The sequence below is a fragment of the Labrus bergylta genome, chromosome 22 (assembly GCF_963930695.1).
Source record: "Labrus bergylta chromosome 22, fLabBer1.1, whole genome shotgun sequence".
In the NCBI taxonomy this organism is placed as follows: Eukaryota; Metazoa; Chordata; class Actinopteri; order Labriformes; family Labridae; genus Labrus; species Labrus bergylta.
This window is the reverse complement of record NC_089216.1, coordinates 1,507,497-1,532,496: the sequence shown is the minus strand read 5'-3', so window position 1 is coordinate 1,532,496 and position 25,000 is coordinate 1,507,497. Positions and strand designations below refer to the sequence as shown.

The 25,000-nt window shown below is 41.8% G+C and overlaps 4 protein-coding genes across 7 annotated transcripts in view; 1 reads left to right on the top strand and 3 right to left on the bottom strand.

The window, feature by feature from the left end:
• LOC109979779 (FH2 domain-containing protein 1-like) overlaps positions 1-7,099 on the bottom strand; it is a 25,644-nt gene extending 18,545 nt beyond the window's left edge. Inside the window, exon 1 of the mRNA XM_065950564.1 lies at positions 6,940-7,099. The gene's annotated coding sequence lies outside the window, so the exon portion shown is untranslated. The remainder of the gene's footprint in view (positions 1-6,939) is intronic.
• Positions 7,100-8,387: 1,288 nt separating this feature from the next.
• LOC110003690 (arfaptin-1) lies at positions 8,388-18,447 on the bottom strand. 3 transcript variants are annotated; one of them, XR_010665016.1, is made up of 9 exons: positions 18,221-18,447; positions 14,395-14,506; positions 13,289-13,388; positions 12,716-12,822; positions 12,403-12,624; positions 11,662-11,819; positions 10,876-11,050; positions 8,738-10,788; positions 8,388-8,703 (listed from the first exon to the last, which is right to left on the bottom strand). XR_010665016.1 is itself a non-coding variant. In XM_020659240.3 (8 exons), exons 2-8 carry the CDS (start codon positions 14,467-14,469, stop codon positions 10,633-10,635), a joined length of 993 nt encoding a protein of 330 aa, XP_020514896.1. In that variant the 5' UTR covers positions 14,470-14,506; positions 18,221-18,447; the 3' UTR covers positions 8,388-10,632. The 3 variants fall into 3 exon arrangements, 2 of the variants coding, with proteins under 2 accessions (XP_020514896.1, XP_020514897.1); XM_020659240.3 differs by having other exon boundaries at positions 8,388-10,788; XM_020659241.3 differs by lacking the exon at positions 18,221-18,447 and adding an exon at positions 15,589-16,136 and having other exon boundaries at positions 8,388-10,788.
• A 1,653-nt stretch (positions 18,448-20,100) lies between these two features.
• Positions 20,101-23,997, bottom strand: LOC110003689 (putative high affinity immunoglobulin gamma Fc receptor IB). 2 transcript variants are annotated; one of them, XM_020659239.3, is made up of 7 exons: positions 23,870-23,997; positions 22,745-22,777; positions 22,458-22,585; positions 22,236-22,356; positions 21,776-22,030; positions 20,639-20,770; positions 20,101-20,381 (listed from the first exon to the last, which is right to left on the bottom strand). In XM_020659239.3, exons 1-7 carry the CDS (start codon positions 23,898-23,900, stop codon positions 20,302-20,304), a joined length of 780 nt encoding a protein of 259 aa, XP_020514895.2. In that variant the 5' UTR covers positions 23,901-23,997; the 3' UTR covers positions 20,101-20,301. The 2 variants fall into 2 exon arrangements, with proteins under 2 accessions (XP_020514895.2, XP_065806782.1); XM_065950710.1 differs by having other exon boundaries at positions 20,101-20,376.
• Positions 23,998-24,530: 533 nt separating this feature from the next.
• LOC110003687 (type II inositol 3,4-bisphosphate 4-phosphatase) overlaps positions 24,531-25,000 on the top strand; it is a 27,931-nt gene continuing 27,461 nt past the window's right edge. The window contains 1 exon segment of the mRNA XM_065950709.1: positions 24,531-24,632. The gene's annotated coding sequence lies outside the window, so the exon portion shown is untranslated.

Genomic DNA, 25,000 nt, shown 5'->3' with positions numbered 1-25,000 from the left:
AAGAGAGAAAATAGACGGAGCGGACGAGTAAGTGACAGTGACGGTGCATGAAGACCCTCTGATCCAGCATGAAGAATCCCTCCTCTTCATGCTTTGTCCTCCTCTAATGACGCTCCTGACAAACTGTCCGCCCGCAGGCTGATTCACACATCACAGCTCAGACGTTAGCGTGAAGAAACGACCGGCTGTGAGGCGCCGATATGGAGGAGCAATAAGAGAACGCTCTGTTAGAGGGTTAGAAACACGGAGCTGGTTCAACAGGATTCTTGTGGTTAGTTTGTGGATGTAGTTGTTGTGGATGCTAGAAGCCTGAAATTAAACCACAAGCGCACCATACAGGTTATACTGGTGCTGGACTGGGAAGAACATTTTGGTTCCCTTTAGTGTTTTGGAAAGCTGAAGAGAGACAGGAAACAGACATACAGCACAGGGCCGAGGTGGGACTCGAACCCATGGCACCTCTGCAACAAGGACTACCGCCCCCGTACATGGGGTGCGCAACATAACCGCTAGGCTATCAGCACCCCGAGCTCTGACATTTTGGGCTCCAATCGGCGCTTTAAAGCTGGTTGCAATACAACAGAACTTTACACCATCCATGTGTTTCCTTTCATAGATCGACCGCGTTGTCCCCGAAATCGCCGTGATGTAAACAACATGTTTATCGTTGCCGTGGAAACACCAAAGACCGCTGCATCATGAAGCGTGAGCTGCTACTGAAAGCTGCTGTCATGTTGCTGTTTGAGCTGCTGTGATAAAAACGTCTTGTAAATTATACTCGGCTACATTAGCTCGTCGCTAAACATGTTCTCTTCCTCAGGTCGGTTTCACCCGGTCGTCATGACTACGGTCAACTCTGAGGTCGCTTTCATCAGATAGAATCACTCCCATGATTCCCCGCCAGCCTCGACGTCATCTTTTGTTATCGTTTTGATTGACTGAGAGCCCCCTGGTGGTGGAGTTTACACACTGTCCCTTTAAGAGGAATTTGTAGAAGATTTCAAATGTCAAAAGTCTCCTTCCAAATTTTGCACAAATATTTACCAAAATACATGAAAGTTGAAAACCTGCACAATGCAAATAAATATGCTTTCAGGGGGAGGTGGTGGCCTAGTGGTATGGCACTTGGCTCATGTACAGAGGCTAAAGTCCTCAAAGCAGGCGGCTCAGGTTCAAATCCGACCTGAATGTTTGGAGTCAACGGGGCCGAGGACAAAAACTGCAATGAACCACAACTTAAACGTAATGTGACCTCAGCATTAGGGAGTCGCTGGTTGCCAAGGCAACAACAATGGAGCGGACATCGGAGGCCAACATGACTGCCAATGGAAGTGTACAGTAAACCAGACACACACACACACACACACACACACACACACACACACACACACACACACACACACAAAGTCACTGCAAACCTGTTTGAGAAATAATACAAAGACAAATATTTACACTACAAATTCATATGACCTCTCCTCTGTCTCACACACACACACACACACACACACACCCTTCACTGAACACACCAATGACCTCACACTTAAACACACGGACCTGATGATGATTACTGCAGTGACTGATTTCACTTTTACAAAGATTTCCTCACGCTGTCCTCGGGTCACGCTGTCGTAGTTGTTGTACCGATGCGTTCAAGCTAGCCAGTTGTTTGAAACCGATTGTTGCTCTCTGATTGGTCATCATCTTCAGACGCAGCAGACAGGACCAGAAATCACTGAGAGGTGATTCTAGTAAGTTTGACCAAACCACCAGTACCACCATCACTTCATGCTGACAGGCCTGTCGCTCATCTTAATGCTTTTTCCAAACAGCTGATCTTCCCGCAGTGACTCGATGGAAAAAAAAAAAAAACTGTCTCAGGCGTTTTCAAAATGAACCTCTGGACAGTTTTTGATCCACATAAACAGAATAAGTGCTGCTGTGTGCTGAAGGAAAGAGGACCGACGAGACACTCACACCAGCATCTCTAATCCGCCGTGGTCCACACTGAGGTCGAGTTGAAATAGTTTCCAGACTGACACTTCGGTTTTCGGACGAAGAGCTGCTTCAGTTTCTACATCACTTTGTTTCTGAAAGTCAAGAAAAGATCCAAATATGTTCCGACGATGCCGAGTCATCAAATGAATAATCCAGGAGTGATCCTTCAAACCTGAAGAGTAGCAGCTCAAAAACCTCCTTATTTATCTGATCCCTCTTTAAGGCCCGCCTCCCCCATGTGCCCACTCTCCTCTGATTGGCCAGCTTCCCAGGGAGGGGCAGAACGCTGCAGGGCTGCCAGGGGAGAGCCTATCAGAGCCTTTCAATAACTCCTTCCACAAGTGGAAGTGTACATACCGTGTATTATTCTGTATTTGTATTTTTTCTCCCTTTATTTAACGGATGTAAATATGTTTGATTTTTAACTTCTTGTTATTTTTAATCATTATATTCCTGTTTCCTGTTTTGCCTGAGCTGCTGTAACGAACAAATTTCCCCAATGGGGGATCAATAAAGTTTATCTTTATCTGTTCTGATTTGAGAAGAAGCTTGTTGGATAAACTTCTTGCATTTCATTTAAAGGAGTAAAAAACTGTAAAAAAAAAACAAAACATCAGTTACATTGAACGGAGAGAGAAAGGATAAAAGACTCATCGTAGCGTTAGCGTTAGCATCTCTGTCAGCACGATGTCCAACACACCACCCGTCAGCATCGACACTGAACGTGGAGCTGTGAAAGGAAACTGCTCTGTGAGTCACAGCAGACTTTAAATATATTTCCTCTCTCTCTGTTGTGGTTTCTGTAGGTTTACTGGCTCGCTGGTTGTTGCTCAGCAGTCTGACAGATTAGCTCTCACACTTTCTCCAGCAGTGACAGATCTCTTAACGCCTCAGTTGGAGGATTACGGCATCGGGCTGAATATGTGTGAGGTTCAGGCGAGGAAGGAAGAGAGTGAGCGAGCGCGGGAATCCAGAGTCCAAGAACCCTCCAGAATATATTCAGGGTGTTCAAGAGGGAACTTAATACTGTATGTAATGCTAACATGCTAACAATGGCAAGAACATAACCAGGAAAATCAAATAAATACCCAAAGGATTCCTGAAAAACTGCCGTCTGACAGGGATCGTCTCCTGCTGTGAGGTGCATGTGTGAACAACCAGATCAGGAGCAAAATCATGTCGAAACTTTCAGGAGTGAAGCTGTGAAAACGCCTCATGAAACTATGTGCAAACTATGTTCTTCTTTAGTTCCAGCTAACAGATAAAAACCATTGAAACCAGTACAAAGAGTATCCAGAGTCCCCAGGTGCTGAATGAAAAAAACAGTCGGAGCACAAACACTCGGCCTCCATGGAAACCCAAATAAACGTCCCCGAGGAGGAGAAGACCCTCGGTCCTGTTTACCAGACAAACACCAGTAAACACATGTGAATGAGTCTGTGCAGGAGGGGGGGCTCTGAGGGGGGGGGGGGGGGGGGGGGGGGGTAGGCTCGGACCCCCCACACTGAGGTTCCTTTTTAAACAACATTAGCATGAAAAAAAACACACACACACACACACACATCAGTATTTCTGGTTTCATTTTACCAAAAATAAAAAAATGTTAACAGAAGAGAAATCTCTTTTTGATCTCTGCAACAGGGGGATGAAGTTTACTGCTGTGTGTGTGTGTGTGTGTGTGTGTGTGTGTGTGTGTGTGTGTGTGTGTGTGTGTGTGTGTGTGTGTGTGTGTGTGTGTGTGGGGCGGGTCCAGTAAGGCAAAGGACCGGCTGAGCATCGCTGCTCTCTTGGGTAACCATGGCGACAGAAAGTAAAAATAAAATAAAAAAGGCAGAGAAAGAGACAATAACAAACAGCTTCCTGTATTCTTAAATGTCATCCTGAGGGTTTCCTCTCTCCTCCTCCTCCTCCTCCTCCTCCTCCTCTCCTCCTCCTCCTCCTCGACACAGCCGGGGATCAGAGAGGGGCACGCCACCCATCAGAGAGGGAGCGCCGCGGCCTGGCTACACTCTGCTGGACGGCCTGGAGGAAGAAAAAACCAGCAGCAGGGGGCTACAACACAGATGTTTGTCTCCAGGAGTAAATGATGCATGAAGACTGAAGACAAAGTGATTTAAATTCAGACCCTGAAGTATGGACTAATCCAGAAACAGACTTTGAATCCATAAATCTAGAATCCGTTTGAATCCTGACCCCAAGAATCGATGAGACACCCAAAGATCTCTAGCCCGAGTTAACAAGGCAGCTACGTCTTCCTGAGATGTGTAAACACTGACAACAAGAGGAAAAGATGGCGTTCATTTCAACGTTTCAAACGGGTCAAAATGATCCCAAAAATCCCCAAAAACACAAATCAGCTCGGGTGGGATTCCACGTCTGCAGAATGAACCTCAGAGGTCAAAGTTCAGCCTGCACAAAGTGTAAGCCTCCATGCTGTAGTGAGCAGCACCAGATTAAAAATGAGTAAACGGTGTGACCACGTCTCGCTTGTGAACAGGACGAGAAAGAACAAAAAAAAAAAACTTTGGCTTATAAGTAAGAGAGAACATTTTGTACTAAGTGTGAGGGTTTTAATCCTCCAGCGGCTGATCCGACCTCCTCGACAGTTTCTGAGAGTCCCTCTGCACCTTTAAGAAAAAGCTAAAGACCCAGCTCTTTCATGAATACCTACTAACTTAATGATGATGGTCTCCATATTATTGATGATGATGATGGTAATGACGATGGTTTTTGTTTGATAACGACGACTTATAAGATGGTTTCTATACTGATTAGAGCTCTCAAGAACTGCCCTCAATGTTGTGCTTTGCCTCTGGTCACTTCCTGTCAGCACCTGTGTGTCCAATCAGACTCAAAGCTGATCGTTTGCTCTTACTCACATTGTTCCCTTTTTTCTAGATCCTTGCTTGTGTTGTTCTTACTCTCTGATGTACGTCGCTTTGGATAAAAGAGTCTGCTAAGTGAATTGTAGAATTGTTATAGGACGAGAAGAATGTCAAGAAATCGCAAAAATAGTAGTGACATCAAAAAGTGAAACATTACACTGAGAAATTAAGTTTTGAGCACGTTGTCACCTTTTTCTGAAAGCTTTCACACCTGCAGAAAACTCCTGAAGTTTCTCGTTCTGAGCGTCATGTGTGAATACAAACAGCTGATTGTTTCTCTCAGACTTCATGAGCAGTCCTCCTGAAGTGATTTAGATATTTTCCGGATGTGAAAACGTCTTGAGCGATCTGTTTCCTGTTTATTTCTGTCACCTGTGGGAGACTTCGACTCGTATGTTGACACACGTGAGGCGAGTTTAAGAACCCCCGAGGCGTGAAAAAAACCTGCTAATGCTCGTGTGAAAAAAAACGCATCCGAGTCTGTGTTCAGACACTGCAGAGTCTGGATCCATTAAGAGCTCAAACACAGAGCGACAGATCGGGGAGAACAAACCTGTACCTTTAAAAAGACGTAAAAATAACTTTCTTCCTGCCACTGAAGCAATATTTGTACATTTTTATTTGTCTAGAGCCCGACCGATGAATCGTCCAGCCGATAATATCGACCGCGATTAACATATCAAGTGAGTATCGGTTATCGTTGTAGTTCTTAAAATCGCTCTTGGTCTCCAGACCGATGTTTAAAGGTCTCGATCTCGGAGTCTGAAGCATTTTGTCTCGGCCTCAGACTACGATTAGCTTGTTGAAAGCTGTTGTCCCGCCTCTGATTAGGCAAATAGCCAATCAAAGATTTAGATTTTTTCAGGTGGCACATGGGGTGGCCAATTAGATTTCAAGGGGGCCCCATGCCACCCCGTGGTCGCCCCTCTGGACACGCCCCTGACTCTGGCTGTTTATTGATTATAACTTTCATTCAACTTTCAAATTATCCAAAATTGTCAAAAAAAAAAAAAAAACAAGCTTATTGATTTCTGTGAAGCCAAAGTGATAGTAAAGTGAATATTTTGAGGATCAAATTTGTTTGATGTCTCCTAACAGACGACATAAATGATCAGGTAAACAACAGAAAATGGTTTAAAACTGAAACCACAAAGACCTGAAGACATGAAGACATGAAAACACATAAAATAAGGAACTTTAAGGAAATAAAAGGAGAAGAGGAAGCACTTTCAGTCAATTAAAAACTCTTCATGGATGAACAGCAGAGAATGAGTGAACAATGAGTAAATATTTAGATTAAATTTATCATCACGGAGTCTAAATAAATAAAGATGAATAGAAAGAGAGACAGACAGGTGGAATATTTTGGAAATATCGTAGGAAAAAGACAAGAAGAAGAAGAAGAAGCATCTTGAAGTGACATCAGACCAAACTTAAAGGTGCAGTCTGTAGATTTAGTCGTGGAATTTGAAAGTTGGAGAAGTGAAAAAATTAAATGCTATTTTTTTAACTGAATACACAAACTTTATTCAAAAGAAAAAAATGTCTCCCTGGAGTTACCACCACCACAACTTCTAGCGGAGCATTTTATCTTCTGGCAGTGTTTCAGGGACCACATTTTCCTCAGAGGACAGTTTGTGTATAGAGTTATAAACATATAACACAGAATCTGTACATTTCTCCAACTTTCACATTTCTCTACCGGAACTCCATAGTGCACCTTTAATACAGATTAATAGGGTTATTACAGATATAAAACAGATGATTTCGCACCTTTAAGTTAAATTATGGAACACTTTCACAGAGCCGAAGTGATGACAGGATTGGACAATTAAAAATAATCCATCATTTAAGTATAATAGAAGCTGTGTTGAGGCGTGAGGCAAGAAAATGTGAAAATGTGAACGTAGTCCGGCGTGCGTAAAGTGACGACGTGTTTAGCCGCCTGATAGCCCGCTGAGTAAATTCTGAGCAGCACTGTAGTGAACTGGAGGTGACACTGAGATCAACAGGGTGAAGAAAGACGGTGGAGAGGGATTTAATTCAGAGCTGAACTCACCGGGATGAACGGCTCTGAACGGCGCGGATGCTCCCGCACAGAAAGTCCGTCTGAAAACGTCCAAGTTTAGAGAAAATAGGATTTAACGCTGAATCCCGCTTTGGCACTCCGGCTGGCACATCCACAAGCAGCGAGTGCGAGTGTGTGCATGAGAGAGGGAGGGAGGGAGGGAGAGAGAGAGGGAGAGAGAGACGAGAGAGAGAGAGAGAGAGAGAGAGAGAGAGAGAGAGAGGAGAGAGAGAGGGAGAGAGAGAGGGAGAGAGAGAGGGAGGGAGAGAGAGAGAGAGAGGGAGAGAGAGAGGGAGGGAGAGAGAGAGGGAGAGAGAGAGAGCGAGAGAGAGAGAGAGAGAGAGAGGAGAGAGAGAGAGGGAGAGAGAGAGAGAGAGAGAGAGAGGAGAGAGAGAGAGCGAGAGAGGGAGAGAGAGAGAGCGAGAGAGGAGAGAGAGGAGAGAGAGAGGTGGGGACCCCAGGCAGTCTGCGCATGCGTGATCACTCAATCAGGTGGAAGAAGGAGAAGGGAGAGTTTTCCCTAGAACACGCCCACCTGCTAGGATGTAAGGAAATACACACACACACACACACTCATTAAACTAGGTGTGTGTGTGTGTTTGACTTCAAAGACAAATTAATTTACTGTGTGTGGGTGTGTGTGTGTGTGTGTGTGTGTGTGTGTGTGTTTGTCCTAGATAAGCTCTGTACTGGTTCCTCCCTTGGCAAAAAAAAATAGAAAAAACAGTCAGGCTTCCCTCTCTTTTTTCCACACACACACACACACACACACACACACACACACACACACACACATTTTGTTTTTTGTGTGAACATTTTCCCCCTCCATTCATAAAAATTGTAAACTGTTAATTGCTCGTATATAGAACAGTTTATCAAAGTCAAATTATTAATCTGGCCAAAGAAACTGAACCTGATGAATAAAAATAAAAAACTGTAATCCAAACTACGGGAGCCCTCATAGGACAAACATCTCCACATTTATTTAATCTTTTTTTAAGACAGAGAGAGAGACAAGTGGAGACCGTCTTTGTTGTGAGGAACTGTTTGGTAAAGTGTTTGTGAAAATGAGCCTGGACACACACACACACACAGATCAGGTTGTGTGTGTGTGTGTGTGTGTGTGTGTGTGTGTGTGTGTGTTGCCTGGTGAATAATTGCCTCTCTTCAAAGCAATCAGAGCAACAGAACCACAAACAGACCCGAGTCGCCCCCCTCCTCTAAATCTCTCTTAAAGACAGAAAGAGTCTCAAGTGCAAGACTAATAAACTAATAAACTAATAATCACACATTGTTCATCAGAGTGAACGACACACCTGTGTGAGGAGAGACGTGTGTGAGAAACAGCTGAAGACCGTTTTTACCACAAATGAAATTAAAAATGATTTAATGACTGAATAAATAATCAGAGTTTGACACATAAAGACGTGACATCAGAAGTCTCTCAATATTTTTATTTGGCAGTTTTAAACGACAAAAACACTTTAAACACAAAGATATTTAATCACACGTTGATCCCTGTTTGGTGTTTATAATTTAAATAAAAACAAGAATTCACCTTTAACCCTTTTTGGTCTAGTCGCTGCTTTTCAGTCAGGTCCAGAGTGAGCCGTCCATTTCTGAGATCAGTCTGTTCGGGTCTTTTTTCAGTCATCTCACCGTAGTTTAATAAACAAGTTAACCCCGTTACATTTAGGAGCTTTTCTTCCATTTATTTGTTGTTCTTTAGTTTCTTCTTCAAACTTTGTCTGCAGACTAAAGAAGTCCTCACAGTTTACCAAAGTCAAACATGAACTTTCCAATTCTAAATAAAGATCTCAAACACATAAAATTATAAAACTCTTATAGTAAAGTTAATATCTGAAAACAAAAGTCTCCCCGTTTACTGATGATAAACTGTTATTCTTTGCTCTCTCACAAACAAGTCACTAGAACAACAGTCAATATCAATCAGTAAGAGTTTACATTCTGCTCCTGAATGCTCTGGATTTGTTTGGACCAGAGAAGGTAGGCGCTTTTAAGACACCCCCCCACACGGCCGTTTTGGACGCCCCTCAGTTTGTCAGATATGAGAGCAGTTATCAGGTCAACAGGTGTTGCAGTGATGGAAGCGGTCAAGAGAAGTGGTTCAGATAGAAGTGATTGTACCCGACCTAAAAAGCCTCTGCATGTTTCTAATAAGCTCCACGAGCAGAAACGTGCTCAAACTAGGATCAATATTGGAGATGCTTTTGAAAAATGGAGAGAGGTTAGAACACAGAAAGGTTTACAGACCCATGCAGAGCTGGATAAACACTGAAGCTTCAGAGTCCACCACATGGTGACCTGAGTGAACATCCACTCTAGAGAGGAGGGGGGGAGACAGCTCTCTGCAATGTTTAGAATTTAGACTGCAGTACCTATTTTACCCACTAGGTGTCAGAGTTACATACTGCTCCTTTAAAGTAATATTTATTGGTTACGTTTTGGAAGACAGAGAGATATGGAGTCATTAACAGTCATCATTTCTGAAGGTAAATGGTTTTGAAACATTATTGCACAAATAACACCCACAGTCGTTGCATAGTCGTCATCGTCGTCTGAGGTACGTAAACACAAACAGATCATGACATCACAGTCACAGGAAATATAAAAAGGCAGAAGGATGTTTGGATAGATCGAGCAAACAAAACAAAAACAACTTTCCCTCAAATTTCAAACCATGAATTCAAATATTTTTTAACTAAGATAGAAAAAAAGAAAAAGAAAAGGCTGCACTTTGAAGCTTCACAAAGTTACTAAATAAGTTGGATTGATTTTCATCTTTGGCGTTTGATCTCCGCCGGGGACACGTTTTTCATTTGTTGACAAACGATAAGCATCGACTTAAAATTAAAAACTGTGACAGAAGATCTTTGTTTTGCTAGAAAGACAAGAATCCATCATCCTGGACCCCTAAACCAATCAGAAGCGTCCACATGAGGAGCTGTGGATGGTTCATGTTTTTCCTGCAGTGGTGTTGAGGCACTTTGAGTCGCTGTGAGTTTCTGACTGCAGTGGCTGAGGGGATTTTTTTTTTGTGAAGTTCAAAGAAAGGCTTAGTGCCTCACAAAGGATTAGATGGATTTACTCCCCAACACACTAAGACAGAGGAAAGAAAACCAGGAGGGGGGTACATATGACTGTGTCTCTGTTAAACAGGTCACAAGTCACAAGTGCTGTAAGTCCTTAAATGTACGAATAATATAGAAAAGAGAGTTCATTCTTCAGAGTCCCTTTTGTCCCGAGAACAATGAACAACCTCTTGAAAACTTCCCAAAGCTTCCTGTGCAGTTTCACAATATTTTCAGATTTTGGTTAATGATCTAATTCTACATTTTTAAGACTTTCCAGTCCTCCAGGCTCAAAACCCCCCAAAAATTTTCTAATCTATTGTTTTTTAATTTCTGTAGTGAACGATCGGGTTTCCAGGACTTAATTCCCAGACAAACAGACTTCAATCCGACTCTGGTATAAATAAATTACCTCACAATGCAACACTCCCAAATTTCATTCAAACTCATTTCCTAATCAAAAAAGTCTCAAAAGAATCCTCTCTCTTACTATTCATAAAACAGCGTCCATTTCTCCTAAAACAGATTCCAGTCCGGCGTCCGTGCACCTCCCGTGTGGTCAGATTATGTTGTTGTTGTTGTTGTTGTTGTGTCAACTTTCTTCCAGCCAGGAGGGGGAGTCCGTGCTGCTGTTGCTGAGGAGTTCTTCAGCCTCTCGGCTGTTTTTCTCCAGGAAGCTGTGACACGATAAACTGTGGGCAGCGACGGCGGCGTGGAGCAGCAACAGCTGGTTATGGAGGACTTTGACCTGCAAAATAAAAAAGCCTCAACTGTTTCAAACACATCAGCGTCATGTAGCGAGAAAAACAGATCGACCACAGATCTCCTCGCTCACCTTGTTCTCCTCCAGCAGCTTCACTTTGACGCTCAGGTCGTCTCGGAGCTTCTGAAATCTCTCCTTCTGGCCCTGAAACTCTTGTTGAGCCGCCTCCAGTTTGGGCAGCGTGTTGGCGTCTCGGGGTCCCATGTTCAGCTCCTCCAGGTCGACTCGGTACGCATCGTACTCGATCCTGGAGGACGGAGAAGTTCACGAGGTCATCGTGGGGGAAAAGGGTCTCCAACATATTTGTGCTTGTTGGATCATTTTTTGTTAGGGTTAGTGTGTGATCTGATGGTGGTTGGGTTTATTGAACACAATGAATTGAACTTAAAAAAAAAGAAATGTATGTGGAATTGTCTGAATCATAAACTTTCACTATTTGTTCAGATGTTCTGTAATGGTCTGGAAAACCTCAAATCTGCAGCTAAAAAACTATTTTTTTGACCACAGAATTTGATTAAGTAAATCTTATTTCTTCTCCCAAACTGATTTCCTACATTTCCCAGAATCCTTTTCACCCTTGTCCCTTGTTCTGCGTTCATATAATAAGGCATGAGTGATAAAATGGGAAAAATCTCTAGGTTAATGTGTACTTTTACTTAACTTGTGATTTTCCTACATTTCCCAGAATGCATTTCTGTACACCACATTTATTTTCTGCCCCTGTTGGTGCAGTAAGCAGCTTCTATGTTTCTTCTTTAATGTCAGACGGTTTATTTTTTGATCCCTAATCTGAAGTCAAACACTTGAAACTATGTGAAAATCAGCTGACAAGAAACAGGAAGTGCGCTTTCCGCCCACCTGGCCGCCTCGTACTTCTTGGCGTTGATCATCGTGTCCTCGATGGTTTTATTGACCAGCGTGTTCATGTCGGACGTGAAGGTGTTAATGGCCTCCGTCAGAGACTCACCGCTCTTTGACAGAAAGTTCTGGGCGTCTGCGTTCAGACCGAACTCCACCTGAGAGACGAGAAGAAAAAGAAAGGAGAACTCTCATTGGTCCACAGCAGCTGACTCCAACATGGCCGCCTAGTTTCTGAAGCACTTTAAGTAAACACCTCCATCAACTCTCAGATTATGTGATTATGTTACTTTGCGACTTTCAGAGCAGATCAAATTCTCCTCCTTCATCCCTCAGCTCCCACCTCCCCTCCTGCCTCAACACTTCCCCCTCCCCCACCCCTCCCTTCCTGTTTCACCAGCAGGTGCCTCAGAGAGCGTCCGGAAAGTTCTCATGAACATCTGAAAACAAGATTCTGCGATCAATTTCAAGTGAGTTTTTTTTTCATCTCAAAGTTGATTCTGTTTTTCTTTTTAGACCAAAAACTATTTTTTCCTTCAGTTTAGAAAGTCTCTTGGTTCCTTCAGTTGTACTTTTGAAAGACCGTCTGTAATTACGTCCCTGAGTGGGCGGAGCCATCTCTCTTACCCTAAGTGGTGGCAGAGCTAAGGGCTAGAGAGGAAGAGGTTCAAGTGGAAACATAAACAAGCTGAAGGAAGCGCTGTTCGCTCAATGTGAACAAATTTAATTTTTAAGACTCACATGCAGCGTTGGTGTTTTCACTTTGAGCTCACTGAAGGCGTCCCCCAGTGTCTTCTGGGTAACAGTGATCTGAGCGAGCTGATTGGCTAGCGTCTGAGCCACCTTAGTGACGTTTTCGTAGCGCTGTCGGTCATCTCTGAGCAGCTCGAGTCGACGCTCCAGGTCCAGATCCACCGTGCGAGATCCGCGGCCGAGTTTCTCTGACAGAGCCTGGCGGGTGCACTGCAGGGACGGAGGGGGGGCGGAGCTTTAACGAGACCGACTGATTTGTTGATTTATAAATTAAATATTTACCTCTTGATAAAAGTCTCACCTTATACGTGGTGATGCTCCACTTTCTGACTCTCAACAGCTTCTCGCTGGCCGGGTTCTTGTTGCCTTGAACGACCACAGGTCCACTTCCTGCTCGCTCCGGTGTCGCTGAAGAATTCAACAAATTCATTATTATTATTCACCAGTTTGTGTCTCTTATGGTGATAAGAGGTGATCTTATGGTGATATTTATCTCTTATCGAAAAAATAAAATGGATGGAAGTTAACGAACACATTAGAATACAGGCGAGCTAATATTAGCATAAGAACCATTCCAGACTACATAAACAAATAATCTACTTCTAGCCTCGGACAGGGGGCTTCTATCTGAGACACGAGGGACCATCACAGCCTATTATAAAGCTAGAACAATTACTTGGAATCACTGGGACTGCTTTAAGTTGTTCTATAAGTCCTCTATACACACCAAAGTTAGCTTGGAGTTCCACAAGGTTCAGTGCTTGGACCGATTGTTTTTATAAAATATATGCCTCCGCTGAGGAGAAAATGAAAGTGATTTTTTTTCGAACCAAACCACACTGTTGGGCTCTATAAGGTCTTCTACTGGTTTTACCTTCGCCCTGCTCTGTTTCCATGGTGACCTCGGGTGTGGCCTCAGCTGGATGGGAGCTGACATTGTTGTTGTCGGTGTGGTTGAAGTTGCTGTTTGCTTCCTGGAAAAATAGAAAACACATCCTTGAGTAGAGTACAGATGGTTACGGGTCATAAAATCGGCATGAAGTCAAAGTTAGATGGCGTCCAATCAGATCCAAGATAAGGTTAAAACAACCGGATATCTTTTTGCCGCCATTTTGCTGCGCCTCCTTATTATTATTTAGTGGCCCAACCTACTTCAGACTTAGATTTATCTGCGAGTAAACCTGGAAAGTCAAGATTTCTAAATCAGCTTTTGGGGGGAGTTTCACATTTCCTACAGTCCCTGAATGCAGCGCACTCCTCCATTCCTGGAACAAGAACATCACCGGTGAGGTCAGAAGTCAAAGCATTGTGACAACACTCGGAGGAATCACCGTGGGAACCGGATCTTACGGGGGGCCAATCAGAACTCGGATCAAAAGGTTGTGAGGTTGCCACGGAGATGATGGCTCCCTGTTGTGATTGGCGGCAGGCAGGGAGATCAGAGGTCAACGGAACACTCAAGACAGGAAATGGTCACCTGACGCAGATGAGCGGTAACGACACACACACACCCGCACTAATGCCGCCACTGTCGTCTTCGATTACACACACACACACACACACACACACACACACACACACACACACACACACACACACACACACACACACACACACACACACACACACACACACACACACACACACACACACACACACACACACACACACACACACACACACACACACACACACACACACACACACACACACACACACACACACACACACACACACACACACACACACACACACACACACACACACACACTTTCTAAAGGTTGGGGATGCTGGTGTGTGACCTGGGGTTTGCTGGTTTCTTGAATGAGCTCTTAAAGGGACAGTACATCTTAAACTTCCAATCTGAATTATGCGGAGGTGTTTCAATCACGTTTATTTTTCTGCATTTGATAAAAAATGTTTTTTAAAGTATTCAAAAATTAGAAGAATTTCTCTTTTTTTTTTTTTTTTTAGTCTTACCGCGGGAGGAGTGGATTCCTCCGTGCCGTTGGTCGCCGGGCTGACACCGTCTTCATGCTCCGCCTCCTCCATCATTTTTGCTCCTCCCCTTTCTTTTTTCTTCTACTGCCTCCTAAAGACAGAACAAGGAAAAACAAATGTAACCGACAATTCTTCTTCAAAGTGGATTCTGAAAAAAAAATTCATGAAGGAGGGCGCCGGTGGCCCAGTGGTTAGTGAGTGCGCCCCTTTGTACAGAGGCTAACAGCCTGCAGGTTCGAATCCGACCTGTGCATCCTTTCCCAAATGTCATTCCCTGCTCTCTCTCTCTCTCGCTCATTTCTGACTCTTTCCACAATCTCTCAAAAATAAACCTTAAACGAAGTATTTACCGTCTATCATCGTGACTGTTGTGACTCTGTCACGCTGCAGAGCTGCTTTAAGAAAACGATGTGGTGTAGTAACGCCTGACTCATCACTGTGACCTGTTTACTAAATCTGCAGAAGCTCAGTCTGGAGGGATTAGCAGGACGTTGTTCCGGTGGCTGGAGAGGTGCCAGGTCACTTCCTGACTCCTGCCGAGGTGCCCTTGAGCAACGCACTGAACCCCCGCCAGCTCTGATGCTCTCTCTGTGTGCAGCCCCCCCCACCCTGACATCACTCCATTAATAAATGTCCTCAGCTGCTGTTTGAGTAAGTGTGAAGCATGACCGAGTGAAAAACCAGAATTTCCCTCAGAGATGAATAAAGTATTTAACATTTTAAAATGAATTATGTCATGTTTATTATGATTTGAGCTGCAGCCGCCATCTTGGACAGGTCACCATGATGAAATAGATCTTGATTAATTACCTGGTTACAAAAAAAAAAAAGGTGATGTCAGAGTTGTTCCTGGTGAGTTAAACAAACGTCAGAGTGGTTAAACAGCAGCCCCTAGTGGTGGACAGGAAGAAGTACAACCAACCACAGGATGTCAGAATCTAGAGCTGACATTTCTCCATCAACCTTAAATAATCCCATTATTCTCAAACACATGGTTTAGTATTTGAGAGAAGAGGATGAATGTATGCGTGCGTGCTCTGTGATCACGTGAAGAACTGTCAATAAAGTTTGTTATTTGACTAAGGATAAAGAAATCTCTTGGTTCTGATGTAATAAAAGAACAAAAGATTCCAGATAAGAAACGACACAATCAACACTGTGTCCTTCTCTTACACTTCTGTTTAATGTCGTCACGCTCTTATCTCTTATCATCTCGTCACCACGAACCGTTAACGTCCTCTTTCACGCGCTCTTCTTCCTCTCTCCTGTTTCTCATTTCACACGTCGTGTTTGTTTGAGTTTTATCGAGCAGGAATAAGCCGAGTGATACGAAGTCTAAAAAACATCAAACGTTGATCACATGATGAGATATTAACTTGAGAACGTCTGACAGACAAAGAGAGAGAGGAAGTCAAATGTTTCTTACAGTAAGTCCAGAGTCCACTCGGCTCGTCTTTATGATATAAGACACAGTAAACGGCTGAACTTTGATGCCTGGAAACAATCGTGTTTATGACACTTCATCATCTCACATCAAAATATATTTCACATGAGTTTTTATAAAAGATAAGACGTTTGAGTTCTGCTCATCAGAAAGGTTGCGATGCTTTAGCTCAGTGGTGTCCAAACTTTTTTTCTTGCGGGCCAAAATAATCGTGTTAGAATCGCTCGCGGGCCACAGGTTTTGTTTTTTAAAATATAGTTTTAAAAATAGTAAAGCTTTGTAGATCAGAATCAAAAGGCTCGCTAAAGAAACCCTTTAATAAAGGAAATCAAATATTTTGATTTCTTCGTTCTACTTTATTTGTTTTTTCCTCAGAATCAAGCCTGTAACGTGGTTCATGTTTTTAGAAAAGCTTTCTGCATTTAGCTCAGGTCATTAAATGGTTAAACAGTCCGCTTGTTTGAAAAAACTTTGCATACGTTTTTTTTCATAGTTTACAAAAAAATTTGGAAAATAGTAAAAGCTGTAGATTTAAAAACAACAACAACATACATGTTACTGAACATTTTCTATTTTAGGAATATTGTTCAGCCCTTGTTAACATGAAAAAGAAAAATAAGATAATGTGCCGATCTTAATCAAAATCTTCTGATTCTTCATTTGAAGTCACGGGCCGCAAAAAATCCCCTAAAGGGCCTCAAACGGCCCTTGGGCCGCACTTTGGGCACCCCTGCTTTAAATGTAACACAGAGTGAAACTTCTCTCAGGTGATGAACGCACTTCTGCTTTTCTAGAGGAAGAATCATTTGACTTCCACACGGGGAACAAAGTTAATAAAAACAGGTTTAACAGGTATGAAGAACATGTGAGGATGTCAGTGTTATTTCTCTCTCCCACATCATCAGAGCGACGTCTTTTACTTTCATTTCATTTAAAGTTGTGTTCCAACTTTTAGTCTTTAAAATAAATCTACTGTTGTCGTTAATGTGCATCAATCATTATTTTTTACCGCTCTCTTTTTATCGTGGGGGGGGGGCTGGAGGCGAGCTGTCATTGGGCGAGAGGCGGGGTTCAGGGGCGGGTCCAGATGATGGGTGGCCAGGGGTGGCATGCCCCCGCTCCCCCCCCCCCCCCCACAGAAATATGAATGGCCACCCCAGTTGAAACCCCCCCAAAAAATCCTAAACTGTGATTGACTGTTTGCCCTGTCAGACATATGACAGATAATGCTGCATTCAGGTGCAGCTCCGGTGGTTGGGAACTCGTTCTTCAGTGTGTTTACATGATTTTAGTTCGGAAAGTCGGGAAAGTTTTAACAACAGCAGAAAAGCGTTGATGGTACGAAGACGAAGATCAGTGAAATGTGGTATCAGATGTGCAATACCCGAATGAATTAAAAGTATGTTAACATTAACAAACATCTTTTGCCCCCATGTTGATGACGATTCTGACGTCAAGTCGGGAAGTCGGCATCTCATTCTTTTTTCTGAGGTGTTGTTCCGACTTCAGCAGTTTGTTTTTGGAAACTCGTTTTTACTGATTTGTCCGACACCACATGAATGCAGCATAAGACAGGCGTACAGGAAAATAATACACTCACGGTGCATTCATGTGGGGTCGCAAAACATCGTAAAAACTAGTTTCTGAGTTGTGAAATGCAAATGAACGAACAACAACTCGGAAACTCTGAAAAGAAAAAGGTTGCCGACTTCATATCTGTCATCACATGGGGGGGGGGGGGGGGTCATAATTATCTAGTCATAAAACACCACAGATACAATCTAGAGCTGCTTGTTGAAGTGTCGTGAGTTTGATTTTGTTTGGGGTTAAATTAAAAATGAGTCTCGTCTTTCAGTCTAAGATGTTTTAGAGTAGAAGCAAAAAATCTGACATCAAAGAAAACGTAAAGTAAATAAAAGTACCCTTTAAAGGTGAAGTACGTAGTTTTGGTAGAGAAATGTACAGATTTTTACACCAAATCTACAGACTGCCCCTTTAAGACATTCAGAGTTCTGAACAATGGAAGAAAAGGTGCAAAGTTTCATTTTTAAAGACTCCAATTAATCAATCAATCAATTATTTTATTGATATTGTAGTGGAGTTACGAGTTTTGTATTTTCATCTGAGATTTATTGAAGCAGGAAAAGTTAGAGAAAATAAAAGATAACTTTAGTGACGACATGATGTTCCCTCACACAGGTGAACTGAAGGTTCTATTAAAACGACTTAAACACGTCATAAATCATGTTCAGAAGTTACTGAATTAATCATTATTGTTTGTTAAATGTGAAATAAACATGTTTTAATCTGATGACCTAAACAAGAGCAAAGACAGCAGCGCCCAAAGGTGACACAGTTTACCTTTAAAAACAAACGTCTCCTCCTCCTCCTCCTTCTTCTTCTCCTTCTTCTTCTTCTCCTTCTTCTTCTTCTTCTTCTTCTTCTTCGTATTTCCTCCTTTCCACCTGACCCCTCACGTTAACACTTCATATTTACCTGTTGCCGACCGTAAAGTTTAACTTGATTCAAAAGTTGTGAAGTCAGGAAAAAGTCGAAGGAACCCGGAAGTGTTTGCCAGCCGATTGTTTTTAAAGGTGGATGCTCGATCGATGGTGTCGCTGCGTCCCGGGGGGGCGGTGATAAGCGCAGGTAAAACAAGGTGTAGTCAAGAGCAGCAGAGGAAGTGTTCACACCGTTCAAACAACGACTGTTCTGATCATTTAAGGCTGTTTTTGATTCATTTGAAGAACATATTCAGCTTCTGTAACACAAGAAACTAAAATCAAGTGTACCTCCTAACTCTCAAATTGTTTTCTTAGCTTATCTAGCTTAGCATAAAGGTTCAGTCCACTTTTATTGTCACTTTACAAGGTAAATGTTTCTAAAAATATTCAAATAACATCACATGAAATATGTTAATTAACAGAAAAAGTGTAAAAATTAGTTGAAAAAGAACAAAATAAAAATAAAAAGTGTTTTATTTACAAAGAAGTTTGGCTTATTTACTCATTAAATAACTAATATGACTCTGTAAAAGTTGTACCTGACAAGTAAAAGTCTTACCTTAAAGATATCACTTACGAAAATTAAAAAAATATATTTTATTAAAGTATTAAATGACCGATCTGTAATAAATGATAAAAGTATCTTACTCTCTGATCATTCAGGAAACATGTTGAAGTGTTGGCTTCTCTGACAACAATGCAGCAGCCAGTATGTCTTATAAACCACATTTACCTGGAAAGTCCTGAAAAACATCTTATTCTAAAATATTAAAAGGAGGAAATAAAACCTGAGTTGATTGTAAGAAGCGTTCTCGGTCTTATTTTCCACTTCATTTATCTTCAAAGGATGTTAAGGAGGACTTGGGAGGTAAATGTGGCTTCAAATAAGTCAAATTAAATATTGACTAGAAATGAGACAAATCCATTTGCTTAGATTTCAGTTTTTTGCAGTAATTTCAATTCAAGTCAGAAACTGTAAAACTGTCATTTTTATCTGACCTTTAAAAGTCTTTTTAATTTAAAGAAGTAGACTTAAACCAACTGGTTCTGTCTTTTCTTTGCTCTTAAATGACGGTGTGCTGAATATCAAAGCCTCCAGGGGGCGCCAGAGAGACTTCAACCTCTGATCTTGTTTTTTAAAAATCCTCAAATCTACATTTACCTCCACTTGTGTTTGGATATCATTGGTCAAATAATGAAAAAATGGAAGCACATTTAACAAATCTAAACATCTTGTTGCTGAGGGAAATTCATTACATGTGAAATTAAAAGCTTTTAAAATGTTTTAGTGTGTTACGTCTGACCTTTAGTGATGCTGTCAAACAGTGAACAGGAATTGTTCACACATAAAAAAACCTTCAGACCACAAGAGAGGTCGCAGAGACGAGGACAGAGGGTGGTACTGAGAAGGTTTTCTTAAACTAAACAAGGTTTCCTGTCTGACGGAAAGTGAACATGTACAGAAATGAAACATCAAACTGGCCTCTGAACGAGGGGAAACAGGGGCACACATGTTGTTTTTCGTTCCTGTTTCACTACCTTTAACACACCTTCCTTATTCTTAAGCCTCCTCAAGCATTAAGTCAACAATTCGTTATAATCCCAAGTGATGTACGAGCAACAACAATTTACCCCGAATTCACCACGAGCAGGCAGAGCTCACACCTCAAACATCACCACTTCCTGTTGAAGCCCATGAAAACTGATTCAGACTCTATTTATAAGTGACACCAAAAAACAACGATAATCATGATTTTATTTTTCTATTAGAGACGGCGAACTCAAAAAATGTTCCGCTCAAGGGAAAACAGGTTAAGACAAAAAAAAAAAGAACTTTGAATGAATATAAAGTCTGACGTTATAAAAACTGAAGGTGACTCTGGGATGGTTCTCGTCTTCATCTTCAGCTTGTAATCCGTCACATATGTCACATTAATGTCAGGTGTGATGACACATGCCATGCTCCATCTCCATGACGACTTTACTGCACGTTCGCCTCCTTTTCCTGACGCGCTGCGCTGAAAAAATAAAAATCAAAAACAACAGAAAATGTTCTTAAAGAGACACTTCAGTGACAAAGCTAATATTTATTTTAAATCTAAAGCTCTAATGTATCTCTGCAAATGAATAATAGTTTGGAAAATGTGCCTTTTACATACTTGGATGGATATGTTAAAGCTTTCAGTCATGTATGATAAAGCTACATCAAACAGCCAGATAGCTTAGCTTAGCATAAAGAATCAGGAGGCGACGACCCTTGCCCCTTTTTTCTCACCTCTCAGCCTGCCTCTGTGTATGAGTCCCAGTAAGACGGTGGACAGCAGGTAAGGACTACCCACCAGCAGGTGGCGCAACAGAATGAAGAGAGTCGGCAGGGGGACTGGAGCATCGCGGTCTCCAGGGGGCGCTGCAGAGACGTCAGTGAAAGAGCATTTGGATTCATGGAAACGGATTTCATAAACTTTCGGGTTTTTGTAGTGAAGCCAGTGTGGAAGTACCTCAAACCTGCATTCTCACTAATGGCCAGCAGGGGGGGCATCCCACTGGTTTGCAAAAACAAGTTGACTGAATAGAAGTCTATGAGAAAAGGAGCCTCGATTACTTTCGTTTTCCGAATGAGTTTATGGTCTAAAGCAGGGGTGTCCAAACTTTTTTTCTTGCGGGCCAAAATAGTCGTGTTAGAATCGCTCGTGGGCCACAGGTTTTGTTTTTTAAAATATAGTTTTAAAAATAGTAAAGCTTTGTAGATCAGAATCAAAAGGCTCGCTAAAGAAACCCTTTAATAAAAGGAAATCAAATATTTAGATTTCTCCGTTCTACTTTATTAGTTTTTTTCTCAGACTCAAGCCTGTAACGTGGTTCATGTTTTTAGAAAAGCTTTCTGAAAATAGTAAAAGCTGTAGAAGTAAAACAACAACAACAGACATGTTACTGAACATTTTCTATTTTAGGAATATTGTTCAGCTCTTGTTAACATGAAAAAGAAAAATAAGATAATGTGCCGATCTTAATCGAGGCCTTGGGCCAAAATCTTCTGATTCTTCATTTGAAGTCACGGGCCGCAAAAAATCCCCTCAAGGGCCGCAAATGGCCCTCGGGCCGCACTTTGGACACCCCTAGTCTAAATCTTTAGTTACAAGTCTTCTTAGATACTAAACCTTCTAGATAACTAAAAGACTCAACACAGTAGTCAAAAAACCAATGGATGACATCATGGTGGTTGGGTCCAGTTTTTATATCCATCCTATTTCTATCACACAAGAATCTAAGACTTGTCCAGTGAAACCAGTATTTGGTCTCATCGTTTTCCCATTGCAGGGAATATTCATGATAAAAAGTGCTAAAAGTCTTTAATGAAGAAAACACCAATCTCGGGTTTGAGGGCACACGATGAACAATAAAAGAGTCTTACCTCTGACTGTCAGCCTGCTCTCTGGTGATTCATCAGATCCAAGAGTTTTACACTTGTAGAGTCCTTCATCAGACGCTGAAACTCCGTACAGAGTCAAGTGTCCTGTGTTGCTGCCATGAATAAGGAGGCCGTCTTTGTAGAATTCAGTTTTGAGGACCGAGCAGGACGTTTGAATTTCTTTACATGTACATCTCAAGGTCACATTATCATTCTCCGTCACAGGAAGTCCAGGACTCTCCAGGATCACAGAGCCAGCTGAAGACAGGAAATACATCAAACATGATTGTCTGGTACTGTCTTTGAATAAATATCAGATTATCCAGGCATCATTTTCCACCTGTGGTTTAAGCAGGCCTTCTCTCGCTAATCAGGCTGCTAATTGGCTAGCCTGTTGTTGTAGCCTGAAGGCCAATGAGGAACTTCCTTGAGTTGGTGAGTTTTTGAACCCTACACAGCCTACCAGTGACGGTGATGTTGACGCTGTTGCTGGTTGCCGCCTGTTCATTTTCACACCAGTACTCTCCGCTGTCAGTGGCAGGAAACGCAGCAGAGATGGAGCAGGAGGACAGACATGGACTCACCTGTACAGGAACGCAGCAGAGAAAATGTGGGTGGAGAGAAAAACATTTCATTTGGCAGCTTTAAGGCCATCCAGTTTGTTGTTTGTTTTTAAAACACAAACCTCTCCGTCCTTTGTCCTCTTCATCACTCTCCACGTGGTCCTATGTTCACCCTCCTCCTGCTCACAGCTCACAGTGAAACATTCATATTTGAAGAACTGAGATTTATCTGGAGACATCATCAGAGAGACTGGATCGAAGTCAGAGACGAGGAGAAGATGGTTTCAAGGGGATGTGAGAGCGATTACATTGATTCATGTGAGATCACAGATTATAAACAGATACATGTTTATAATCTGATGATTTATACTGGATTATTACATATTTAACAAATGGATCATTTTTCTACCTCGAGCAGCCCCAGAGTCCAGAAAACTCAGCACTAAATAAACCAGAGAGAAAAACCAACACAGTTAACTGAAGGAACAACAGATCATGAGATATAATAACTCATTTGTGTCTCTAGTCTGTCCACAAATCATGAGAAAAGTCCATCCTCTCCGTCTTCTGCCTGCTCCACTTTTCAGAAAATGTGTGCTCAAACAGGCCGTTTGGAGATTTTCCCTTCATGACATCACAAAGGGCAGTAGCCCCTCCCCCAGGTGGGTGACACTCCCACAGCTAGGTGTTTGTTCTGCCCTCTGAGTCTGCCTTCTCACCGTAAACTATAGGACATGGAGCGAGAAAGCACCGAGTACACCCAAGCCCTTCCAGAGAAGGGGGGCGTGGTCAGACACAGCTCATTTACATATTTAAAGGTACAGACACAGAAACAGCCTGTTCTGAGCAGGGCTGAAATAGAGGGGTTTATAGACATGATCAAATACAGGATCAGAGTGGATTTAGAACAAGAAACTTCAAACACATGTTTTGGGGAGCTCTGAGACTTATTTAAACTGAAGAAGAGGAGAAGACCTTTACAGTTTGAGTCTGCAAAGTAACTGTGTCAAATCCCTCGATCAATCACTCAGCAAGCGGTATTTGTAAAGCAACTTTCACACAAATCATATGCAACTCAAAGGGCTTTACGGCGACTGAAAACAAGAAAAAACACAAAATAATGACAAACATGTCACAAACAAAAATGGATTTGGAATGGCACTCTTGGCTGAGTGGTTAGGACGCCACTTCTGCCCCTTTTAAAGATGAAAATACTTTCAAGCGCCCCCACCCCGTCACCCCACACATCAACACATTAACATAAACCATGCAATATCGACACTGTTTAATACAGCAGTGTATATTTATATTTGGAAATATTGTAAATACATTCAGCTCTGGGTGCTGGACAGGAAATATATACACAAAGGCGAAATTAAGACTTAGTCTGCATACCAGAAGCTGCTCTAATTTACATTAGAAGAAGAGGTGAAAGTTTTTAATGATGGGGTAAAATAATGTGAAGTCAGACGAGTCCTCACAGTAAAAAACAAAACATGATACAAGAAAAACAGAAGATTGAGATGTGACTTACAGAGAAGCAGACAGAGAGACGACACCTCCATCCTGACCTGCTGCACGACTGTGTGAAACCTGCAGACAACAAGGTGACGACTTCCTGTAAGTACACTTCGAAAGTGTCATCAGTCACATGTATTCAGTGTTATCAACTGAACTAAAATATAAACTACTAAACCTCAGAAGTAATGCACTACAAAATACAAGGCAGTAACACAGAAAGGCTGCACTTCTTTTTTATTTTAGACACCAAAGTGCTGCTTTTTTAGAATTAAATATGAATCATTAATAAAATAATATTAAATTATGATAAAGCTGAAGGCTATACAACTTTATTAGTGTCCCAGAAACATCTAAGAGTGCATAAAGAGCCATATTAATGCTGATTTAATCCTTTAATTCAGTTTTATTTTCTGTCTGATGTTTGATTTTAAACATATGACGTCAAACACAATCACAAAACAGAGAACTGATAACAACAAAATCTGTTTTTATTGTAAAAATGCAACTGAAGAATATATAAAAACAACATTCATATTCTAAATTTGTCCAAAAACGTCAGAAGCTTTAATTGTTGCTTACCTTTTGGTGGTTTATTGTCTAGTCCTTCTCGCGACATCTTGTGGGTCGATGTCAGCATTGCAGGCGCGAAGATTCACAGTTCTCGCGATACTCTACCAGTCCAAAGGTTTTCCCATTCCCCACTATGGTTTCCAGTCCAAACAAACTGCGGTTGGAAAAAAGTTGAATTTGATCCCAGAGAGGCTTTTTTTCTGTCGGTAAGAGACGCCTATAACACGCTTTTACTTTTTAAAACTTTATTTATACACTCTTTATTTCACACGAAGTCATTTCATCGAGTTAACGTTTTTAAACGTTTCGACACCTTAACGGTCAGACCGGCTGACAGGAGAAGTGACGTCACATTCAGATGTTTAGTTAAGTATTAAATTAGCTTCTCAAAGAGTTGTTATTCAGTGTTTTGTTTGAATTTTTCGAAACTAACAGCTTGAATTTTAATTATTTTTTTCCAACATATACATATTTTCACGTCTCATCTGTTGTAAACATTAATAGATTTATTTTTTTTAAAGCAAAGACACAATATTCTCATAATTGTTCATCATAGGAGGCCAAATATCTTCAA